Source organism: Mesoplodon mirus (assembly GCF_964341445.2).
Source record: "Mesoplodon mirus genome assembly, chromosome: 5".
Taxonomy (NCBI): domain Eukaryota; kingdom Metazoa; phylum Chordata; class Mammalia; order Artiodactyla; family Ziphiidae; genus Mesoplodon; species Mesoplodon mirus.
Genome location: NC_138980.1, coordinates 83209820 through 83235441, shown reverse-complemented (window position 1 = coordinate 83235441; position 25622 = coordinate 83209820). Strand labels below are relative to the sequence as shown.

Below are 25622 nucleotides of genomic sequence, written 5' to 3'. Positions count from 1 at the left end.
AGAAGAAACTCTCTGCAGAGTCTCCTCACATGCAACCACTCTGTGGAAAGCCACGCTGATAGGAAATATTTCAAGTGTCTGGGAAGTTTCCCCACTATTGTTGGCAAAGCGTGCATCTTCTAATTTAAGACACCAAGTTGTAAAAGGAGTGATGAGAAAAGAGAGAAATTTAAATTACTACCAGGATCTGCAGAAAGATGAAAGGAGTAGCATTACATTTTGTGGAGGAAAAATAATTGAATGAAGACTGAAAACTTCATTTTTCCATGTGACAAAACACAATCATATTTAATAGTATTGAAGTAGACTGTTTTTGTCAGCCAATAAATGACTGCAACCCAAAGAAAAGCAGCTGATATCACTAATTCTGTTTGAGATCTTAGTTATTTTCCTTCTTAATACGTGAGAAGAGGCAGTCTGTCTTTTCAGAGTGTTCGTCTCTTCACTTAACACAAATGATATTTTTGGCGCTAGACACCATGGATGTGGAAACTTGAATAATCTTGGAAGCGGGTCTATCCACTGGGTGTGAGAATAAAAAAAAATAGGTACAAAGAGATTGAGAGTAGAAAAGGGGATGAGCGAGGACCTTTATGAAGTGAAGAGGGGAACTGAGTATGGAAAACATTGGAAAGATAACTGCAGAGGCCAGAGTCAAGGGGAGTGATAACAGTGTGTTTATGCTGAGTCTCTGAGAGCTCAGGGTGAGGTGATCTCTGGGACACCCTGTGACATGGGCGTCGGTGGCCTTATGGCAACTTTCATGGTGAGTGATCCTAAACTGAGAGGAAAATGAAGCTCCTTAATGACTTCTGAGTCTAAGTAGTCTAGGAATTTAAAAACTACAAGTATTTCTTGTGGAAAAAACATTTTCTAGGGCTTCCCTGGTGGCGCAGTGGTTGAGAGTCCGCCTGCTGATGCAGGGGACATGGGTTCATGCCCTGGTCTGGGAAGATCCCACATGCCGTGGAGCGGCTGGGCCCGTGAGCCACGGCCACTGAGCTTGCGCGTCCGGAGCCTGTGCTCCGCAACGGGAGAGGCCACAACAGTGAGAGGTCCACGTACTGCAAAAAAAAAAAAGAAAAAACATTTTCTATTACTAAAATAAATCCAGAGGTCTACACACTGATCTTGATAGTGTCAAAAAATACTGCAGACTATGACAGTTGATTAATATTGATGTAACAGCTTTTTGTGGGGTCTGTTGTCATCACAGCATAAAAACAAGAGAGTTTTGATTTTTTTTAAATTAACAATGTCAGGGAATTCCCCAGCAGTCCAATGGTTAGGACTCCGGGCTTTCATTGCCAAGGGCAAGGATTCAGCCCCTGGTCAGGGAACTAAGATCCCACAAGCCGAGGTGCAGCCAAAAAAAAAACAAAAAAAAATTAACAATGTGAACCATGCTCCATCAAATCTCTCTCCCTTCTACTAACGGTGCCCTGGCCAGATTCCTTAACTTTTTGCTTTTGTTTGACTATTAACATTTACTTCAAACCAGTTTAAAAATCTCAGTCTTATTTCTGGTTCAAAGCATTCTCCTCCCCAACCCAGATCAGACTCAGGGTGAAAGGAACTTGGTATGGGACTGAGGCATGACTGGCTTTTTACACACCACCTAGCTCCTATTCCCCTCTCTCTTCTGGGCTCCAGTGTTGGGGACAAAGGGGACGTATGGAGAGAAAAAGTCAACTGTCTCTTTGTTTTACTGGCAGAGGTCATGGCATCTCCCTGATAGTTGTCTTGCTTCTTTAGCTCACTATGGTTTGCCACTGATGCCCTCTGGGGAAGCCTTCAGAGGCTGAATCTCTGGTGGGCATGGTGGGTGGGGACTTCAGAGGGTCCTCTAGAGCCTTCCACTGATACCTGAGGCAGGAGATCTGGCCCCAACCTCACACCCTCCTCTGCCATACAGTCCCCTCCACCTGTGTTGCACCCCACTGCCTCCTGTTGCTAAAGAGCCCTCTCCTTTTTTCTTTCTAATTTTTTAATTTATTTTATTTATTTATTCTTTTGGTTGCATTGGGTCATCGTTCCTGTGCATGGGCTTTCTCTAGTTCCATCGAGCGGGGGCTACTCTTTTTTTTTTTTTTTCTTTTTTTTTTTTTTTTTGTGGTATGTGGGCCTCTCACTGTTGTGGCCTCTCCCGTTGTGGAGCACAGGCTCCAGACGCGCAGGCTCAGTGGCCATGGCTCACGGGCCCAGCCGCTCTACGGCATGTGGGATCTTCCCAGACCAGGGCACGAACCCACATCCCCTGCATCGGCAGGCAGACTCTCAACCACTGCACCACCAGGGAAGCCCTACGGGGGCTACTCTTCATTGTGGTGCGCGGGCTTCTCATTGTGGTGGCTTCTCTTGTTGCAGAGCATGGGTTCTAGGTGTGCGGGCTTCAGTAGTTGGGGCACGTGGACTCAGTAGTTGTGACTTGCAAGTTCTAGAGCACAGGCTCCGTAGTTGTGGTGCACGGGCTTAGTTGCTCTGCAGCATGTGGGATCTTCCCGGACCAGGGAATCGAACCCATGTCCCCTGCATTGGCAAGCGGATTCTTTATTTATATTTATTTTTGGCTGTGTTGGGTCTTCGTTTCTGTGAGAGGGCTTTCTCCAGTTGCGGCGAGCGGGGGCCACTCTTCATCGTGGTGCGCGGGCCTCCCACTGTCGCGACCTCTCCCGTTGTGGAGCACAGGCTCCAGACGCACAGGCTCAGTAGTTGTGGCTCACGGGCTTAGTTGCTCTGTGGCATGTGGGATCTTCTCAGACTAGGGCTCGAACCCATGTCCCCTGCATTGGCAGGCAGATTCTTAACCACTGCACCACCAGGGAAGCCCTGGCAGGCGGATTCTTAACCACTGCGCCACCAGGGAAGTCACCCAAGAACCCTCTCCTTTTTAATTGGGTGATAACAAGCTCACAGCAAGCTCCCTTCTACAACATCTGCTCAATATATGGGACATACCCTTGTCATGGCACGTGGTGGGAATGTGGGCCCTGCCATGACAATTCTCTCCTGTTCTTTTTATTCCTGCTTGGGTAGGTTCAGCAACAGATCATGTGCGCTGCCTAAGTAAATAGGAAAAAGTAAACAAAATTCCTTCTTTTTCTTATGGGCATCCCCAACTTCAAGGGCCCACCCACTAAAAGGGACAAAGCCTCTCACCACAGACACTGCCCTGCACACCTCATAAAAGAAAGGACTCTAAGGAAGAAGGAACCTCCACCCCTTCCCAGTCTCCTTCTGAGGCTGGTGTGAGATTGATAGTAGTGGGATTGGTTGGCTGCATCATTGTAGGCTCTGAAAAGAGGCATCTGATACTGACCACTGAAAGCTCACCAGAGGCTGTCCTTTGTGTGTGATGGTACTCCACACCCCCACCCTGTCCCACTATGGGCTCTGGTGACTGGTTTTTGAACAACAGGAAAAGTTCCATTCAACCTTCTGTTACAGTCATTAAAAAATACGGATGTTTACGGGTGGACCTAGAGAATATCATACTAAGTAAGTCAGACAGAGGAAGACAAATACTATATGGTATCACTCGTATGTGGAATCTGAAAAATAATACAAATGAATCTATATACAAAACAGAAACAGACTCACAGAATAGGAAACAAATTTATGGTTACCAAAGGGGAGAGGGAGGCAGGGGGAGGAATAAATTAGGAGCATGGGGTTAACAGGTACTAACTACTATGCATCAAATAGATAAACAACAAAGACCTGCTGTATAGCATGGGGAACTATATTCAGTATCTTGTAATAACCTATGATGAAAAAGATCTGAAAAAAATGTATATAAATATAACTGAATCACTTTGCCGCACACCTGAAACTAGCAATATTGTAAATCAGCTATACTTCAATTCAAAAAAATTAAAAATAATAAATAAATAATGTTTAGAGGGAGGTTCTGATACGATCACATGTCTCTGCATTCTCTGACAGACCCTGGTTGAATATGGAGCAAATGTCACCATGCAGAACCACATGGGGGAAAAGCCCTCCCAGAGCGCTGAGCGCCACGGACACACCCTGTGCTCCCGGTACCTGGTGGTGGTGGAGACCTGCATGTCGCTGGCCTCCCAGGTGGTGAAGCTAACCAAGCAACTGAAGGAGTGAGTGACCTGTTCGTTCCATGAGAACCAAGTCTGGCTGCTCATCGTTGTGCTTAGGTTTCAGCCAGGGCTTTGGAAGGCTCCCTCCTGCTGGTCTTACAGGAATTCCCTAGTATCCTCCTCATCTTCTTTTCTTCCTCCGTCCCTAGTCCTCATGGCCAGCATTCGTGCCATTTCTGCAGAGGCAAAATGATATTGAAACAAAAAAAATGCAGAGCTAGCTTCCTAAGCAGAGAACTTAAGCCACAGTGGACAAGGGGAGGGAGCCTCTCTCTGCGTTCACATCTCAGGGTCAGATGACGTGGCAGGCGCGGAAAGCACACGTGGGCATCATTCCAAATGTCTGTCCTTAACAGTCTAGCAAATCATCAAAAGCAAGAGAGAGAGAGAGAAGAGCTAGAGATGGGCCAGTTTCTCAGTTTTCTCAAAAAGAAGAATGTATATTTGGGAAATTACGGACAGGTCACCTGGTAAATATCACTGGCAAATTTATTCTAAAAATTAAGCAGACGATTCATGAATCCTCAGAATTTAAAATCCTCAGAATGTAAACATAGCGTGATGTTACTTAAAACACTCTTTGTCTAGCTAAAATCAGTTCTTTTGTGATGAGATGATTCAGCTGGTACACACTGCATACCTAGATGCCAGGGAAGCATTTCTGGGAGGCTGCCATGAAATGCTTGAAGAAAGGAGGACCAGAGGAGAGGCCATCCGAGGGGTCTCCAGCAGGTTGAAGGATTAAGGAGCTGATGCTCGTCTGAGGGGACCAAGGTCAACCCTTGGAAAACACATCAGCCAAATGACAGCTGCCGTACTAGGAAGGGAATCACTGAACGTCAAAAATAGTACTCAAAGTAATGGTGACAGATTAGGAGGACAAACCTTAAAAATTAAATTTTAAGGAAAAAAATCAAGTTTTACTTTAAAATTATAAAAAATAATTTTTTTCCTTCTTTCCTTGTGAAAAAAGACCTGTGGTTGTTAGGAGGCCTTACTGATTAGAAGTGTAATTCATGCAACAATATGACAAGTCCTGAGATCCTCTGGTTCCTCACTAAGCTCGGGGAATTGTTTTCTCTCTCTGCTTCTACTCTCTTGCCTTAGAGGTAAGAATCTCTGTACTCCTCTGCCTCTCCCCCTGCCAGTACCTAGAATACTCTCTTTAATGAATTTAGGCTTTTTACTAGGAAAAAAATAAAATAAAATTTAAACTTAAAAATTAGAACGGTTCCTTTCCCTCCAAGAATCCTCTGCCCAGTTACACAAGACTCCCCCGGGGCAGGTGAGCTAAGCGAGCTTGAAGGTCTGGGGAAAATGCACACAGATTCATAACTCAGTAGGTTATCTTGCCACAGCGAACGTACTTGTACACATGTCTTTATGTACATGTACTGGTGTTTCTGAAAAGAAGTTACTAGAAGGGGAATTGCCAGAACAAAGTGCATACGTATGTGGATAGATGTTGCCTACTGTGCTTCCAGAACTGTTGTACCAGTGGACACTCCCCCCAGTAGTATATGGACATATCCATCAAGAGGAACTTTAAAATGGTCCAATGGAATGTTTTTCCTTAAGGTTCATCCTCAGAGAAAAGATCACAAAACTTTCCCCTGTCTCTTACCACGGAGTCGGAGAAGCTTTCATGAGTTATAGTATCTGTTTTATTGGTAGCACTCTTCAAGATTAGGATCTTGGCTGCTCTCTCTGTTGATGATCCTGGGATAAAACACACATGTATGCTAATAGACAGCAGTTCTTCCACTGTCTCCAAACTGAATGCTGTAGACAGTTGTAGTTAGGCCAATGACAAGATGAAATATGAGAGCTTACGTTGTAGACCCTAGTCTTGTACTTAATCTGCGTCTCAGTGAGGTTGGCAAAACTAGAAATGAACAGAGGAATTCACCCAGTCTAGCCTCAGTACACTGTACCCTTCAGGCTCTAGGGCATCAATAACATCGAAAGGTGCAGGAAGAAGGATGGAAAACACTAGTTTTTCAGCCCAAAATTGTGAGTGGGAGACAGTCTTGAGTGCCTTTTCCTGCTAGAATATTTTTACCAACCCTTTAGAGTTAATAAACATAGCTATTATTTAGAAATGGCAACCTTCAGCTCTCTTAGAGATCCTGATCTACAGGCGTAGGTATTATGGGTTGAATTGTGGCCTCATAAAATGATGTGTTGGGGTCCTAACCCCTAGTACCTCAGAATGTGAGCTTATTTGGAGATAGGGTCTTTACAAAAGTAATCAAGTTAAAATGAAGACACACACACACACACACACACAAACACAGAGTGTATTTTACTTTCCTTAAGTAAAAAAAGAAAATTACAAAATACAGTGTGCAGTATAATCTCATTATCTCATTTCTGAGAAATCCCTCTCTCTCCCCCCAGCTCTCCCTGCCGCCCCAAGCTGGTATGATACACTCCAAAATGTTACTCACTGTTTCTAAGTGGTTTGAATTTTTAAAGTAGTTGTATTAATTTAGCCATCAAAAAAAAACCTAAATTAAACAAAGCAAGCAAACTCTTTCCATGTTGGGTAAAAACAATTAAATAACTTGGTATTTTTTCAATAAAGAGAAAACAATGTATGGTAACACTTCATTTACTCTGGACATAGAAGCATATTATCAGAATGTGCATTAAAGTTAAGAAAACAGGTTAAAAGCCATAGGTTACAGAAAGTGAAATCTGTTTAGAAAACACATTAATTATTATAGAACTTGGAAAAAGGAAAACTGATTCTGATTTTAGAGGAGTAAGCAGTATTTACCAAACTCTGCAGTATTAGTGCGGTACCCACCCCCACCCCCCGCAAACTGTCCCCCAAAGATGTCTATCACATCCTAATCCCCGGAAGGTATGAATATGTTACCTTACATGACAAAAAGGGAATTAAGGTTGCAGATGGAGTTAAGGTCACCCTGGATTATTGGGGTTGGTCCAATCTCATCACATGAGTAACAGTAAAGAGAAGGCAGAAAAGGAGATCAGAGAGACTCAAAGTGTGAGAAGGACTCAATCTGCTCTTGCAGACTTTGATGAGGGAGGAAGGAAGGGGCTGTGAGCCAAGAAGTGCAGTAACCTCTAGGAGCTGGCAATGACTCTCAACTGACAGTCAGCAAGAAAACAGAGACCTCAGTCCTACAACTGCAAGGAACTGATTCTGCACCTGATTTGAATAAGCAGGACATAGACTTTCATCCTAGAGCCTCCAGAAAGGAATGCAGACTCTGGATACCTCGATTTTAATCTGGAGAGACCCATTCTGGTCTTCTGACCTACAGAACTGTAAGATACACATGTGTTGTTTTAAATCACTAAGCATGTAATAATTTGTTAACAGAAGTAGAAAACTAATACACTTAGCATCAAAACTGGTAGGAGCTCTCGTGAGCAGGGATGACGAACTAAACAAATGAGTTACAAGTGTTCTTAAAAGGACTGCCGAGTCTTAGATACTGGCTTGAGGAAGCCCAGTCTTCTCCTTGGCAAATGTCACTGCACATACTCAACAGCTGTCGGCTGCCTAAATTTAATTCTGTGAGAACAGATTTGGATAATAACCTTCCATCAGCCCCCAATACTCTCCTCTTCTCAGAAGTGGTCAGTCTTAGTCCTAACATTTCATCCCTAAGACCTAAGAAGTCTGTGATCTCATTTTTCTCACTTATTCTGTGACTCACTTACTGAAAACTTAATTGTCTAAAGGAGGAGCCAGCAATCTTTTCCCTAAAGAGTCAGATAGTAAATATTTTTGGCTTGTGCACCACATGTTCTGTGTCATAATTACTCAACTCTGCTTTTGTAGCGTGAAATCAGCACTCGATGATATGTAAATGAATATGTATGGCTCTGTTTCAATAAAACTTTATTTACAAAAACAGATGATGGGCTGGATTTGGCCCATAGTCTATTGTCTATAGTTTGCTGACCCTAGTCTCAAGAATGAATAAAAAATAAAAATACGTAAGAGCACTCTACTTTTCCCACTTTGAAATTTGGAACTGCATGTCAAGTTTTTTAGAAAAACATTTAGTGAGGGGTTAACACAGATGAAGAAAGATTAAAAGGAGGTTAAACTCCTTTTATAGGGTTCTTAGGTGTCAGAGTGAATTATGACACAGTCAAGAAAACTATTTGGAGGCAGTTAAATGGACTGATGACAGAAATCTCAAGTATGAATGGAGAAAAAAAGGACTCTATTCTCTAGATTCGAAAAAAGCCCTCAGAAAGGACTAATCAACTTTTAAGAATAATATATGAGCATGTGAAATATGAATATATAAAAATCTGTGAGCATATGTCTAGTATATTAGTCTGCTAGGGCTGCTGTAACAAAGTACCACAAACTGCCTGGCTTAAACAACAGAAATTTATTTTCTCACAGTTCTGAAGGCTAGAAGTCTGAAATCAAGGTGTTGACAAGGTTGGTTCCTTCTGAGGGCTGTGAGGGAGAATCTGTTCTGTGCCTCCCTCCTAGTTTTTGGTGGTTTGCTACCAATCTTTGGCATTCTTTGGCTTGTAAATGAATCACCCTGATCTTTGCCTTCATGTTCACATGATGCTCTCGCTGTGTGTGTCTGTCTCTGTGTCCAAATTTTCCCTTTTCTAAAGGACACTTCATACTGTATACTTTCTACATATATACAAATATATTAGGGAAACTTTTTCTATGCAATAGATATTCAAATATATTATCATTCTTAATAGCTGCCTTCATAGAAATAATTATAAATTATTTACTCAGTCTTATTGATGATCATTTAGGTTATAGTTTTTTTTACTAATGTGAATAATGAATATCTTTTTGGGTACTTTTGATTGCATCCTCAGGAAAATTTCTGAATTATAAGGATGAAAATTATGCACATTTGTAAGATTTTTAGATTTATTGCAACTTATCGAAAATTATCATGAAAAAAGTTTATACCTGTTAATTTTTGATAGTAGCAATGTGTCAGAGAGCTTATATATTTTGGTTTGTTTTTCCCAGACAGACAATGCAACGTGTCACACTGCAGAACCAGCTCCAACAACTTCTGGAAGCCCAGAAATCAGAGGGCAAATCACTCCTTTCTTCGCCCAGGTAATACCAGGAACGTTAGTGGTTAGAATTCTTAACTGTCTTTAATGTGTGAGCCTTCTTTTGGATTTTCTTTTAATATCTTTTAAGAAGATAACAGAAAACATTTTATTCTTATAAAGAGGAATAAAAATGAGCTATCATATGGAGAAAGGCACTGGACCTAGGGTCAGAAGACTTGAGTTTATCTCTGGCTGTGCCATTTCTTCTTTCCAGGACTATAAACAAGTCACTTACTCTTTCAGAGTCTTTTATTTCTTCATCTATGAAATGGAAATAAGGATATGTAGGTTCATAAGGTTGTTGAAGATGGGATTAATTGAGAAAATTGGTGCAAAATTAATGTATAAACAATAAAACAGTAGTTTATTGTAGTTTTATAAAACTATTTATTGTAGTTTTGTAAAACTACAAAAAAATAAATTTTGTAGTCAAAGCAAAAGGTATGAGGCATACTATACTGGTTCTGGTTGCCACCATGGAATGTTTGTAGATTGCTTGAAACAGATATTCATTATTCTTATTTCAGTCTTAGTGATTTGTAAGTTATTAGTGGCATTTAAGCCATGCAGTGATTTGTGGCTGAGTTATTTTAACCCAGTAGGAAGTCATCTCATATGTCCTTCATCCTCTTTCAGTTCACCATCCTCCCCAGCTTCCAGAAAGTCCCAATGGAAATCCCCAGATGCAGATGATGAGCCTATAGGCAAAAGCAAACCAGGAATACAAGAGGGGATTCAAGTTCTTGGAAGCCTGTCTGCATCCAGCCGGGCTAGGGCCAAAGCTAAAGACGACGATTCGGATAAAATCCTACGTCAGTTATTAGGAAAAGATATTTCAGAGAATGTCTGCACCCAGGAAAAGCTATCCTTGGAATTCCAGGATGCTCAGGCTTCTTCTAGAAATTCAAAAAAGACCCCACTGGAGAAGAGGGAACTGAAGTTAGCCAGGCTGAAGCAGCTGATGCAGCGGCCACTGAGTGAGTCTGACACAGACTCCAACAACTCTGAGGACCCCAAGGGCACGCCTGTGAGAAAGGCTGACAGGCCCAGACCACAGCCTGTCGTGGAAAGCGTGGAGAGTATGGACAGCGCGGAAAGCTTACACCTGATGATAAAGAAACACAGCTTGGCATCAGGACGCAGGTTTCCTTTTAGTATCAAGGCCTCCAAATCTCTGGAGGGCCACAGCCCATCCCCCACCTCAGAGAGCAGCGAGCCAGACTTGGAATCCCAGGGTCCAGGCTCGGGAACCGCGGCCCCAAGCCAGCCCTCTGGAGAACTCCCTCAGCCCAGCCCTGACAGCACAGCTGCCCAGAAAGTGGCCACGAGTCCCAAGAGCGCCCTCAAGTCCCCATCTTCCAAGCGCCGGACATCGCAGAACTTGAAACTCAGAGTTACCTTTGAGGAGCCTGTGGTGCAGATGGAGCAAACTAGCCCTGAACTAAATGGAGAGAAGGACCGAGATAAGGGCAGGACCCTCCAGCGGACCTCTGCAAGCAGTGAACCAGGGGATCAACTGAAAAGGCCTTTTGGAACCTTCCGATCCATCATGGAGACGCTAAGTGGCAACCAGAACAATAATAATAACTATCAGGCATCCAACCAGCTGAAGACCTCCACTCTGCCCTTAACCTCACTTGGGAGGAAGACCACAGACAGTAAGGGAAATCCCGGGAGCTCTGCTAGCAAAGGAAAGAATAAGGCGGTGAGTGCTATTTGGAGAATATCCTTTCTGTTCCTTTAAATTAATTATATTGTTCCTAACGCTACAGATTGTTGCCCTTGGCCACCTTGAGGGCATCCCCAGGAGAATTCCGGAGGATTCATGAAAAGCCAAATTCATGCGTTTCTAATGAGATATGTCGTGTTAGAGTACATTTTGAAAATACTCTAAGAGAGAAAGATTAAACAAATCACAGGAGATTGTATTCTGGTCCCTAAATTTCCCTAAGTAGTTTTGATCCTTGAGAATTAGGAGCCATAGACAGGGAGGCATTTCTACAAGATTAGACTACTAATTGATGTGAAATCAGGCCCTTCTTTGGCACTGACTCTGCAGCAGGAAGCCTTAGTTCTCCTCGTGACTGAATAGTGTATTCTCAAGCCCAATTAAACAACACATAAATAGAAGCTCTGTTTCTTAACTACTCAACTTTGGAAGGACCTTTAGAATGAATACACCACAGGGACCCCCTCGTTGGCGTTTTACGACACAAGCCCCTAAGGAAGCTCTAGTGGTCTGAAATGCTTGCCAGCACGCAGGGGACGGCAGAGTACGCCATGAACTACATTGTGTAATTGCATTTGTTGTAAAACCATGCACTATAATCTGGATTTAAATCCCATGAGTAAGAGATAAAAACATCTTTTTAGGCAACATTTCCTGCATGCTCTGTGCATGCCATGCCCTTAAAAAACATGGTATAGCAGCCAAAATGTGAAACTCTCTGAGGAATAGAAGGATCCAGAATATCCATCCTGCTAACCAGAGAGTCACACCATTTATTATTTGCCATAAGGTAAAATCCCATTCCAGTGAGCTCTAAGAACTGTGCAAATTCTTTTTTGCAATACCAAAATCAAGTTTTAGTTAATATCACTCAAATTAACTGAACACCAATTTTAATTACACTGATTTCCACCAAGTTGTCTTTGTTATAAAAGACTTTAGCATATATTTGCTTCAGCTAGGAAAGTCACACTTGTGCCCCAAACACCAGGCCTTTTGGATTAAATATGTCCAAACTTACATTGCTGGAATAAAACTTTTCCAGGTGACTTAAGGGTTCCTCTCGCTCAAGTCAAAGTTCTCAGCAGTTCCCCAGGCTCCTTAAAGTATGTCTGAAGCTTCTACCCTTTAATCTGTCTCCTGCATGCCTTCTGTTTATTGAGACTTGTGCATGTGCTGAGCTTGTTGCATGTGTTCAGATGGTTTTTAATTGCACCTTTCTAGGAGATGTACAACAGCTGCATCAATCTTTCCTCTAACACGCTGATTGAAGAGCATCTGTGTGACTATGCACGGTACGTGGTGCTAAGGGTGTATTGCTCAGCAGTGCCATGCCTTCACTTTGAATTGCATGATCTTTTACATGCCAGTCCTGGAGCACCTTTCCCAGGGGCTGACACCAAGGAAGTAGAAAATTACAACTCTTTCCCCAAATAGAAGAAGGCAGACTTGTAACTGGGCCTTAGAAAGGGAGCAAGTACCCTGTTGGAGGGGCTTCAGTCCAGCAGCAGAGGGCAGAGGAATCTACTCAGATCACAAACAGGCTGTGCTTCCCAAATGACCTTGGCTTTCAGTCTTTGTTTTAATGGAGTCAAGTACCAAGTAAGTATAGAAATGAAATTTCCTGCCATGGGTAGAATGAGTCAACCTCCGATCAGAATCAGAACTTTGAACCAGAGCTGAGGTTTTCCTTCATTGCTGGTTATAGACTGAGAGCTCCTTTAGTCAGCAGTCTGCTGCCCGCAGGAGAAGCGAGGTCCTGCCATGCTGTAGTTGCTCTACCTCAGTGTTTGGAACCACACTGCTGGTCCATAAGCCGGTCTCTGAGCTCCCATCGACAAAACAATGGCCTTTCTCAAACAGAATGTTTGTGATTCAAAATGTATGGATGGCGTATATAAAAGGATCATCTCCAAGGTCCCCAGTGGCTCAGTCTCCTCCTTGAGCAAAGTCCTTCTTCAGCAGAGCTTTCCTTCATCCCCCAGGGATACATACAACTCCCTAACAGAGCAGGAAAGAGGAGAGGGCTAAGAAGAGATCAGCTGAAGGGGAGTTAAGTCAGTGAGTGCCTCTTGACAGGTTTATTTCAGAAGAGTTAAACCCCCAACACCCTTTTAAAAGAGACTAATCATTTAAATTAAAAGAAAGCTGTGGCACGCCTTTCAGCACCCTTCCAAAATCCTCCAAAGCATTTGTGTGGTTGTGTGTGTGTGTATGTATATAATAATTACAGGTACACAAATACAAGTGAATGTGTTGTGAGTGTAAATGTTAGTTCAGAATTCTAAGGTGTAAGAAATGTCACTCTCCTTTTTTTTTCCCCTCTAAATCACGTTTAATCTGCTCCAGGTCTCCATTCAGGTTGGAGGAAGAGTAAATCTCAGTCATTTTAGGGGGTTCCCCTAGGGGTCTCATTCACTCCATAAGTTGAAGGAAGCACCTTGGAGCTTCAGTATTTACTGGTCACCAGCATTCTGCTTGGGTCAGGCTCAACATGCTGCCTAAGTCTGGGCTGCTTCTGGCCACACTGGGGCAGGGCAGCTTGGCCAGTGCTAAAAGCCCAATGCCTGGGGTGGGAAGGAGATAGAAAAAGATACCCTTTGCCCTCCCAGACACTAGTATTGGTCCACTTCTGTTTCTTCCAACCTATCTTCCCCACCCCTCTGCGTCCCCATCTTAGGTTCTGTCTTCTGGTGCCTGGAAAATTCTGCTTTTGTCCTTAAGCAGAAGTCACGAAAAATACCCTGAGGCAAGGAAGCACAAAGGCTTGGCAAACTCCTTGGGAGGGGGAGGGAGAAAACCTCTCATTTCTTCCAGGTTCCTACAGCACCAATTGTCTTGTTTCTTGTCTGGAAACAAGACAATTAGTATCCCAGTAGATTCTCCTGCCAGATATATTTCATCCTGTCTTCTTACAAGTAAGAGAACAAAGCTGACAATCTACTGTAATAGGATTACAGAAATCAGAACACAAAAGGAGGTTATGAGGTTACTCAGACATCCGACAACTGGGTTAACACTTTCCTACCCAGTTTAAGGAACAGTCCTTCTGAAGGCTCAGTTTTGAACCTGTCCGATTCACTGGCTTTATGTATTAACAGAGTTTTCCTTCAGTGATAAACAGAAACCCCCAAATTATAATATTCAATGTAGTTAAATAAACATCCAGACCCCTTCCCCTCCCTACCTTATTATAAATTAACTTATCCCTTATCATGGCTGTCGCTTGGCATGTGTTCTATGGAAAGTGAAAACCCACTAGTTTGTCCATGGCATATGAGGGAAGGTTTCTCTGATTCATCATCACACAGAGGCAGGGAGAACCAGCCCAGTCTGTTCCTTAGATAAAGCAAGGGTAGATGTATCTAGTTGAGATAAAGATTCCTCAGAGAGATGAACTAGCATGGGAATGTGGACATGAAAAATACCTAAGTGATTCTGGTGCCTGCTTCATTTTGCCTGTGGGACCCATAGAAAGGGCATCCCACAGAAAGATGCAAGAAAGAAAGGAACCCAAGTGTCCATCTGTCAGTGATGCCTTTAAATCTTGGCCCAAGAATTTGCTTGAAGGCCACATGGTTCCTCTTGGGAGCAGGGGCTGCCCGGGATCATATAACTTTGGAAAGCAATGGCAGTCATTGGGTTGGAGTTGGCTCTAAGCATTATGCTGCTGGTGGCCCTATCAGCATAGCCCTGGGAGAAAGAGTGGGGCAGTGGACCCTTGTTCCAGGCCTATACTGGAATCACATTTTAGGTCCTAAGATTTTTTTTTCCCCCAGTAAAGGAAAAATAGGGACAATAAATACAACATTTTAAAGAATGTCAGCTCTGTGAGGGGGTTCTGTTTGCTATTTATTTTTCAAAATTGGTCACAGCTTGATAGCAAAGAATCTAAATTTCTTTTCATTGCCCTTTAAAATTAGATTCAACTCTATTAATCTGAATAGCTTTTCCAGTGTGTTTCAACTGCAGAGGATGACTTTGTTTATAACAAGCAAATTTATCTTTACTTTTTCTTATAAAGGACGAGTTGGTCTTGAATTATTACAACTCCAAGGGAATGTTTGCAGTTACTTATTTTAAAATGCCAGTAAGACATTCATTTCCCAGAGTTTAAGTCTATCCAAGATCTGTCACACTTGAAGTGAGCATTGATTCTAGTTACTGATAGGCAGAGGGCATTAACCCCTGGCCACCACTGGTCACATCCCCTTTGACCACAGAGGCACTGTAGCCTGAGGGGTTAGCATCAGGAAACCCCTAATCCTAGCACCAACATGAGAGTAGACTCCTTAAAAAGACAGTAAGCAATAAACACCATTAGTGTGGGTTTTACTGCCAAAGAATTAGCCACACTGGGAATTATACATCCGGACCCAAGAGCTAGTAGCCTATATTTTACATAGATGTCAAGATTGTTCAACAGCCACTTCAAAGAGAGTGGTAAGTTTGGCCTGAGTTGATGTGAGGGTATGTCAGTGGTCATCTGCTGTGCCCAATAGGAGGTCAGAGTTCAGGGTACCCCTACCACCAGTGCACACACACGTGCACGCACACACACACACACACACACACACACATTTCTGTCCTTATTGTCAGGACATATTACTAAACGGAAAAATGAGCAAAGACATGGAAGACGTTGGGAAGGTAGAGGTGAGGCCCTGGCTGAAACCTGTCCCGAGTCGAGCATACCCTCAGCCCCACTGAACAGCATTTCCAGAATCATGATAGAAAATGCAGTCGGCACAAAAAGGAATCCCTGGTAAACAAAGGCATCTTTGCCATCATTTCTCTGGATATAATCAAATAACCACATTTTAATCTTAAATTTTTGATCTTAAAGTATTTTCATAGGTTTTTAAGGATCTTGAAGGGATAATTATATAATTACTTAGTCATAGGTATGTTATCAAGCTAGCTGAGAGTATGTTGATTGCATAGTTCTAGAGTGAATCCCCTGGAGCAGACTGAATCTTACCAATGTAACAGTTCAGAAAAGTTTGTTAGAATGCTAGTACTAAAAGGGCACTGAGTAACGCTATAGACAATTAGAGTTTCTGCCCCAAAACTGTACTTTCAAGTTCTAATCTCTGATCTGAAGTATGTTTTTCTGTGTTTTCATGTCTAATATACTAGCTCTGGGGTCCAGAGCCAATGAGTCAGGAGGAGTACCAAGGTGTACCTGGGGTGACCACCTCTGCTCCAGAAACCCCTAGAGCCTGTCTGGTCTCCTTCCCCTGCACCCTTCCCCATGTTTCCCTGGTGTTCTCTGTTTCTCCTGCCCAACTCTTGTCCCGCCCACCCCACCTCTGCCTCCCTAGGATTCACATTCATTTCAGAGAGAAAACACTTATTTCATATGGAAGCTTGGTCCCTATGACATGGAGGAAGGAGATCCGAATCTTGAACCATTTCTCCAGATTACATTCATTAAGTGACAGCTTCTCCTTTGAAATGGATCACAATTTTGCATTGTCCTTGGCTGTTGCATAGGAGGATCTTGTGTGTGTAGAAAAATGCCCATGTTATGGGGGATTGTTAAAATATTCAGATATTTCCAGTGTCTGGGCACAACTTAGCAAACTTTATAAAAGCTGCCAGAGTTTGCAAGATTCATGAGAGCATGACTCACAAATGGAGTTTCTATTCATAAGGTCCTTATACTCTCTGGGAAAAGGAGAAAGGGTGTTCCATCACAGGAAGACAGTAGAACAAGGTTTAGTATCAAAATATAATGAGTTGAGACATAGAAAAAGCAATTGCAACTAAGACCCCATGTTCTATCTTAAAGCACTGCCCTTGGAAGGCAAGAAATAAACATGTAGAACACCCATGAGCTATAGGTAGGAGGGTATGGGGGGAGTTCTGCCTTGGAAACCAAAATTATCCCACTAGAAATACATTCTTTCAGCATGCTAATCCTGCTTTAAGTGTAGTCCCAAAAGTTATGAACAAACAACTCCCTTCTTCCACCTCCAGCTTCCTTTCCTCCCCCTCCCCAGTCTGGTTTTGAATTGTGTAATTCCAAAGGGGATGAATATAGAACCCGTGTCATATTTGCACCACATGTCTGCCACCACTAGAGTGTCTGCACATTAAAAGAGCTGGGCCAGTCTATAAACTATCTTAAGGCTGGACTTTTAAAGAAGCAGCAAGTCATTTGAGGTTTAAAAGTATCAGGTAGAGACTGTACTCAAATGCCTTCCAGCACCTTCACTGAGAATATCTGCTCCAACCACAGCCAGTTGGGATTTTCCTTCCCATGCTGAGAACAGTGCAGCTGTATGACTCTCCTGGATGTCAGATTCCTGGATTGCCAGTGCCCTTGTTTCAGTGATGTCCTTAGCAATAAGCCACTCATTTTGCTGGGCCAGAATAAGGCATGTCCCTTCATTCAGCAAGTTCATAATCAAGAGAAAACTAAGAGAGGATACAGTTAAAACATAGTCAACTCGATGAAAGGTACAACTTCCTGACACCGGTGACCCTTGTTGGCACCATCGTATCCAAGTCTGTACCCCAATGTCTTATCTTGGTGCCTGGCACATGGTGAGGATTTCAGAATATTTGGCGAGAGAGGGACAGCTAGAGAGAGGAAAAGGAGGAAGAAGAAGGAAAAGAAAACTAAAAAGGACCAAGCCTGTCATCCCACAGAAAGGATGGTATACTCTGTAGAAATCTAGGCCTTTTGATTACAAGTCTACCCTCCTACAGTGAGTTTCATATTGGGTATTTCAAGTATATGTTTTTATTCTTTGAACCAGAATCTCATTTTTTTAGTAGATGGGATTTATAGATATGCTCTCAGTGAAGCTCTGAAGGAGATCACAAAAGTAGCTAAGTAAGTCTACCTGTTTTGACTATCACTGGAAAATGTAGTGCCTACGCATGGGCCATTTTAGGCAGAGTCTCTAAAATAACTTGCCGTCTGGTCACCCTGGGCTGTAGAAGTATGGAATCCATGCCTAGATGAGTCAGCAAGTTAGATTACTTGAAAAACTGTTATTTAAATGTAAGCCTTCTTTCCAATTTTGGTCACAGAGAATGTGATTTCATATCCAAAAATGAAATCAAGCAGCAGCAAATTATCTGAATAATTCATGCCAGAATTACCCAAACACTTTTGCCTTTTTTCTTTTTTTTTTTTTTTTTTTTTTGAATACTGGTAATTCAGGACTAAGTAATTGAAGGGTTCAGGGAGACTTGAATCATCCTGATATTATTCAGATAAATGCCTCAAATTAACATTTTACTTGGTATTGACTCAACTCTAATCATGCTGTGTTTTGTCCTGCAGAAAGTGTTTTTAGTGTTTTTGAGCACAGCACCCCTTATATTAAAGTAGAAATACTCCATCCATGTCTAAATGATGATGATATTCTTAGACTACAACCTAAGATTTTTTAAGTTTTATTTATTTTTAGTTTAATTTTTTGTCAAAGTGCTATAGGTACATATGATAGTAATGTAGTCTTATAACAAAAACTGGCTGTCCCTGTGCCCAACCTACTCCGTTCTCTATTCCTACTCCCCTGAGTCAACCGCTTGCTTGTCTTTAGGTGTTTTCTCTAGTATTCTGTTATTTCTTTTCTTTTTTTTAAATTTTTGGCTGTGATGGGTGTTTGTTGCTGCGCGTGGGCTTTCTCTAGTTGCAGCGAGCGGGGTCTACTCTTCATCACGGTGCACGTGCTTCTCATTGCGGTGGCTTCTCTTGTTGTGGAACGCAGGCTCTAGGCATGCGGGCTTCAGTAGTTGTGGCACAAGGGCTCAGTAGTTGTGGCTCACAGGCTTTAGAGCACAGACTCAGTAGTTGTGGCGCGTGGGCTTAGTTGCTCTGCGGCACGTGGGATCTTCCCGGACCAGGACTCAAACCCGTGTCCCTGCGTTGGCAGGCAGATTCTCAACCACTGTGCCACCAGGCAATTCCCTGTATTTCTAAATAACATGCTCATACAGACTTTAAATTTTAGATATTATCTGTACTGTCTATTGGCATCCTACTATAGAAGATAAAAATTATAGCTACCACTTATAAAGCACTTACCATGTACCAAAGAATATTCCAGGTTCTTCATGCATATTGACTGTTTTAATCTTCACAATGAATGACACAATATGGTAGATACTATTATTATCCAAATTTTGCAGATTGGAAACCAAGGCACAGAGAGATTATATATCTTGCCCAAGGTTACACAGTAACAGTGGTAATAAATTATGCAGCCAGGGTTTCAGCTCAGTCAGTCAGGTTCCAAAATCCATGTTGTCAACAATGAACCAAATTTATCCAGCTCCATTTTGGCAACCAACACTGCCCCCCACTCCAACACACACACACACACACACACACACACACACACACACACACAAACACACACCTGCTTCGTCTTCCCACCATCAATATAGTTGTATCACTTTTGGGGGTTATAAATTAGCATTTGGTGTTTATTATTATTATGACTATCTAAATATTAATCACAGTGGATCCATGCAGCATACTATTGTTACATTTCCTTACTCATGTAACTTTATGTTTTCCTTGGAGATAATAATTTTGATTTTTAAGTTTACAGTTTATTTCCAAACACTCTGCTGGAGACAGAACCCTTCTTTCAGTGCATTCAGACAAATCAGGTACCTCTCGTGTTTCAGTCTGTTCACAGAGACACTTTCTTTCCTCTTACCCAAGTCTGGACTGTGGCTATCTGGCAGTGCCACACAGCTGTCATCTGCAGTTTCCCATATACATCATTCTGGGAATTCCTTTTGCTTCTCTCCTGTGTAGAGCCCTATCTCCTGAATCTATCTTTTCCTCTTTTTTTGGTTTATTCTCTTACTTTAGTAAATATATCTTCCCATCCTATGGAGGTGAAGGGGGTGCTAAAATTTTTGAGGCCTTGCCTGGCTGAAATATCTTTGGTTTGCCCTCATATGGATTAGGAATATTTGGCTGGGTATAGAATTGTGGGTAGGAAACTATTTTCCCTTAGAATCTTGAACACATTATTTCATTTTCCTCAATGTGTCTGTCAAGAAGTTCAATTCCTCTGTAATTGCTAATCCCTTGAAAGCTTTTACGATTTTCTCTTTATCTCCGCTGTTTTGATTTCATGATATTTTGCCATGATTCCATTCTCATTCCTGGGGTGTGGGCACTCAGCCCACTTTTTAAATCTGGAAACGTACACACTTCAATTCTGGGAAGTGTTTGGTACAATATCTTTGAAAATTTTATCCCCTCCAATTTCTCTGTTCACTTTTCTGGAAATACTGTTATTCTAATGTTCAACACATTGAACTAATCCTTTTCTAACTATTTTTTTCTACTTTTCTAACTATTTTCTAACCATTCTTCTGTACTTATCCAAACTTTGGCTTTCTCTAAAAGTTCTTTCTAGAATATTTATTGAACTTTACCTTCCAACCTTTCTAATTTTTTATTTCAGCTATTATAGTGTTAATGCCTAATAGGACTTCGTTGGTTTTCTCTTTGTTCCTTTTTCATGACATTATATATGCACAATTTATTTAAATTTTACAATCAAATACAAGTGTATATTTTTATCTTTTCTTCCTTTTTACAATAAAGGTGGCATACTGTACACACAGTCTGTCTTCTTGCTTTTTTCCACCTAACACATTGGAGGTCTTTTTTTTTTTTTTGGTATGCGGGCCTCTCACTGCTGTGGCCTCTCCCGTTGCAGAGCACAGGCTCCAGACACGCAGGCTCAGCGGCCATGGCTCACGGACCCAGCCGCTCCGCGGCATGTGGGATCTTCCCGGACTGGGGCACGAACCCATGTCCCCTACATCGGCAGGCGGACTCTCAACCACTGCGCCACCTGGGAAGCCCTGGAGGTCTTTATGTATTAGTATAGAGAGAGCTTCGTTATTCTTTTAAATAGCTACATATTATTTCATTGTATGAATGTACTATTTTTAATCCTTTCTACATTTTTATTGAGAGTCTGGTCTCTTGTTGATTTATAGCAGCTCTTTATATATTACACATTATAAAAACTGACCCTTTGTGATATGAATTGCAAACATTTTCCCTGGTTTTTCTTTTCTTCTTGTTACAATTTTTTGAAGTTCTCATCACCTCCCTATATTACCTCTATTCACTTTGAATTCTGTTTCTCTGTTTATTTTGGGTTTTGTCTGTCATAGTAGCACTTCCGTCAAAAGTCTGGTGATCCCTGACTCATTCATATTTAGGAACAAGACAATAAAGCTCAATTAGAAGCTCTGGCTTTATGGGTGAGGCTTGTTGACTGGTAGATGTTTCTTCACACAGACTGATTAAGTACTAGGCTCTTTTGTTGGGAAACTCACTAATTGTCAGTATTTGTAGGACTTTTCTTTTGGCAGTTGATTTCTCAAGATAAGGAAACTCCAGTCTCCTTCTAGGGCCTATTAACCTGATTACCAGGAATCTGTAGGTCAAACTAGCAGTAGATGGGTTAATAATTGTGTTCTGTAGGGACTCTCACTTAATCCCTTGGTTTCTAGCCCCTTTAGCTGAAATCAGAGTCTCTCTGGTCCATGCCTTGCAAACTGTAACCTCCAGTCTTTCTTCACATTGGGAAAGGGATAGTCACCTGGCTGCACTGGGTCAGGAAGGTAATCTGGGGTATGAACTGCTGCTTCCAAAAAGTTTCAAATAATCTTCCCATTTTCAGCACTCACACAGCACCCACTGTCACTTTCAGAAATTCATGGGACTTCTAGTTCCCGAGTCTTGCAGTGCACATCAGTTTCCTGGCTTCCCTGACTATAGGCTTAGATTTCTGCTTTTCCTGCCTACTCTGCTAAGTCAGTTCCACATATCGATCCATCCTCCTGTTTCTGAAATATTATTGGCATTTCGTGTGTTATCATCTCCTCTCTCATTTCCCTTTATTCATTTAGGTTGATGCTTTTTTATTTCTTTATTCATTTTAGTGTTGTTTTGTAAGAAAGAGATGATAAATCTATGTTTTTAATCCATCATGTTTAATTGGAAGTTCCTAAAACATTTTTTAACCAACCAGGTTTTTCTTCCACCCTCTTCCCTTCCTTGCCCATGAACAACTCTCTGAAGTTCTATTCAGATGAATAAATAAAAATAAGAATTAATAGACTACATGGTCTTTGTAAGCAAGTACGATTTTGAGGCCATAAAAACCCCAAGCCACTTGGGGTTCTCCATCCAAATGTGTCTTCACGTGAGTGAGTACCATTCCCAGAAATCGTTTGTTTTTGTCTGGCATAGCAACAAGAAGGAATTTAGTAATATGTAGGCTTGCTCAAACTCAGAAGATAACTCCTCTCTGGAAGATTTATAATGGGACTAATATCTCATGAAAATGAATGCTTCTACCCAGAGGGAAATTCACTTAAAAAGCAAAACTGTTCCCAAGCTTGAGCTGGTACTTCTTTCCATAGGCTTATGAGGTATCAAGTACTGAGGGGAAAACAGCATTATTTTTCCCTAGGTTCTTCTTTTTCCCATAGAGTTACCTACTTGTGGTCATCCAACATGCTACTACTCAGTAATCACACACACAAAGAAAAAGCATTTCCTTTAAATTACTAACACTCAAGCTTACTGGAGAGTAAAAGGTGTCACCAGTGAATCCAGTGAATAAAATATAAAAATCTCTTGTTTCCACTCAACCAGCAGTACTATGCTTCCTATTTTGTTTGACTCTGATAAAATTCACTTGACTGTAGAATTTTGCCTGGATTCCAATCAGCATAATTGAGAAATTACTTCCAGGGCCAAATTTAAAGGTGTCCACAAAGTATGTTATTAAGTAATAACATACTTATTAATAAGTATGTTATTACTATTTATTGTTTAAAGAGTGGTTTATATGAAAAGAGAATAATTTGCCTACTGGAATGAAGTATTCTTCAGTGTGGTTTGTGTGAGGATAATTTCCATTTTTGGTGAGCTGTTTAGTGGCGTCGTATTGTAACTTGACCATAGTTTTATCTAATTTTGGCCTATGGTTTTTCTTCCGCTTAGGCATAATGACATCAATAGAAAAATGAAGAAATCCTACAGCATAAAGCACGTCGCTGAGCTAGAGTCAAAGGAATTCTTCTTATAAATCACTTTTTTATTATCTCTCATTGCTGCCCTTTGGACACCATTGGAAATGTCTGGACTATCCTCTGTGGAAATAGAATCATGAGAACAGTGCCTCACCAGCAGAAGAATAGACTATCGGGATGCCTTAAATTTATAGCACTAGAGTATATAAGACACATTTTTGGGTGATATTTGTATATATAACTTGTTTTTAAAGAGATGCTGTTTAAAAGCATGGTTGGGCAAATGTATGTTTTTTAAGATTGATTCAACCTCCCCACAGGACATTCACCAAACCACTGTCACCATTTTGTATTTCATCAACTGCATGGGTGTTTGCTGATGTTGGTTGCACTTCCCTTTCCCCATAACATGGGAAGTTTGGGCTCAGCTTCTCAGTGAGACCAGGTCAGTGCTATTGTTTTCTGTTAAGCGTGTTTTTTCTGTCATTTCTACTTTTTGTATAAAGGAAATAAAACAATGTTAACAGCCACCTATAAGCTTGGGGCACTTACCTTCTAATAAATCTGTGATGTTCTAATTTCTAAGGGGCTTTAAGAGAATTTTGATGGCCGATATTTTATTTCATGAACAAACTGCCCAGTTGAGCTGCTTTCCCATAGGGGTCAAATAAAACATTCTAGTTTTCACTAAGTACTAAAGGATCAGACAAGTATATAAAGTAAGTCAGTTCCTTCTGTCTTCTCAGATCGCAGTGTTGACATGAGAAAATACTAATGACAGCTAAGGATTTAGCCCCTTTCCTGGGTCACTTTTTTCTGCCTCTAACACATGACGAGGCCTGTCTAATTCCTTTAGGAGACAGTGTGGAGCCTGAGTTCATAACAGCTCTATTGTTGATGCAGCTCTTTGAATCCATGTAAGAGTAAGTTCCAGATGGTTTTGTCCTATCATGTAAAAATATATTTCTGTTGCAACTTCAAGGGTTTTATTTTCAAAGGGTTGCCATGGCCTGTAAGAGACCTGTCAAATTTTAGTTTGAAAGTAGAATGTATTCTTATCAGTACGAGGCAGCAGTGTATGCTATTAACAGTTACTAGCAATGTCACTGCAGTCAAACGGGGGCCATTCTGTGTCCTGGTGGACAAAATAGGCCAAGGTACTGAATTAGGAGGCGATCTTGCATAGGTGGATCATTTGACAAACTTAGGCTTGATGAGATGCAATGGTGTATAGACGAAGGAGCTAATATTAAAGTGCCTTTTATGTACCAGCCATGCTTATTTGTAGGTATTATTACTTCCATTGTATAGATTAGAAAATTAAACTTCAGAAAGTGTCAATCGTGTGTCCAAGGTACTACCACTAGCAATAGCAGAATTGGCTTTGCTACAAGTTTGCTCGTTATCCTCACGACACTATCCATCTGTCCTGTACTACACTCTCTCCTTAGTGTATTGACTAGCACACAGGAAGGGAGGGTTGTGGTGTTGGCTCTACCCCTGGACAACTCTTTGGTCTTAGGCAAGGGACACTGCCTCTTTGATAAATCTGGGAAAGGGGGAGCCTGGCTTACCTACACATCTAGGAGGTAGGTTCCTTCCAACTTATAGAGCAATGTGTCTATGAATTTCGGCCACGTTGCTCTGTCCTTGTTCAGGTCCTGTGAGTTCCTGTCGTCAGAGCCCGGTGCCGTGTGTGGTTCTGCGTTTCTCACATTGTCTTTTCCTCAAATGAGATGCCCTATTCTGATTGTGGCCCCTTGGCTTCCTATGCCCTCTTTGATTGCTTCCTCACATTTCACTGCTCTGTCCTAGAGTTTGAGATTCTACTAGAGAATATATGGCAAGCATATGTGAAATGTGGATTCCTGTGTTTCCTGCTTGGTGCAGAGGAGGTTACACGGGAGTCACATGTGAGCCAGCCTTTGGGACTTAGCCCTAGAATGGGGTCTGCAAAGGACGGAGGCCCAGAGAGCGCTCTCTCTGCCCCCCAGAGGCCCCAGTTTTGTTCTTTGACAGGCTGTGTTTTTAAACTTGAAAGTTGAAGGGGGCTGGGCATTCTGCAGGGATTTTATGAGCCAGACACAGAGTTCCCAATTAAACACAGCAAAGAAAATGTGAAGAGTTTGAAAGAAAGAGATGCTGCCTTGACCTAGAAAACTCTGGCAATTTGTTTATTGACACTATCATTTTAGATACCACAGTACTAAGCACAGAAGAACAAAGAATTTTTTAAAAAGGTAAAATAGGGAAGTCGAGCGGAATCAGATGAGCCAGACCACATGACAATGCATTCTATGTTTAATGATGTTGCTAGGACACTAAAAATGCTGGTTCTTAAATCACACATGTACATCTTTACCATCCAAGTTCCTTATGACATGGATGAATTAGATGTGCTTGAAGTTAATAGAAATGATGTTTTCCTTACCACAATCTTAGTTTTGTGCAGAATTTTAAAAATGAAAACACAAACTCTTACTTCTTTGTAGAAATGAAGACTCATTTACATGTTAAAGAAAGAGTATGTTTCCTTTTAGTAAGCCCAGCTTTGGGGTCCCGGCCCTCACTCCCTCCCATCGGGCGAGTAAAACGAGTGAAGCTCTATCTGCATGCCTAATTACATGCAGCAGAGC

At 41.7% G+C, this 25622-nt stretch overlaps 1 protein-coding gene across 2 annotated transcripts in view; it reads left to right on the top strand.

Annotated features, from left to right (window-relative positions):
* Nucleotides 1–23524, top strand: part of SNCAIP (synuclein alpha interacting protein) — a 74976-nt gene extending 51452 nt beyond the window's left edge. The window contains exons 7-11 of one of the 2 annotated variants that reach the window (XM_082621702.1): nt 3946–4115; nt 9121–9213; nt 9849–10917; nt 12166–12236; nt 22958–23524. In XM_082621702.1, the coding sequence (XP_082477828.1) occupies nt 3946–4115; nt 9121–9213; nt 9849–10917; nt 12166–12236; nt 22958–23042 (1488 nt within the window). In that variant the 3' untranslated portion in view covers nt 23043–23524. The remainder of the gene's footprint in view (nt 1–3945; nt 4116–9120; nt 9214–9848; nt 10918–12165; nt 12237–22957) is intronic. The other variant, XM_082621701.1, reaches the window with a different exon arrangement.
* The last annotated feature ends 2098 nt before the right edge of the window (nt 23525–25622 follow it).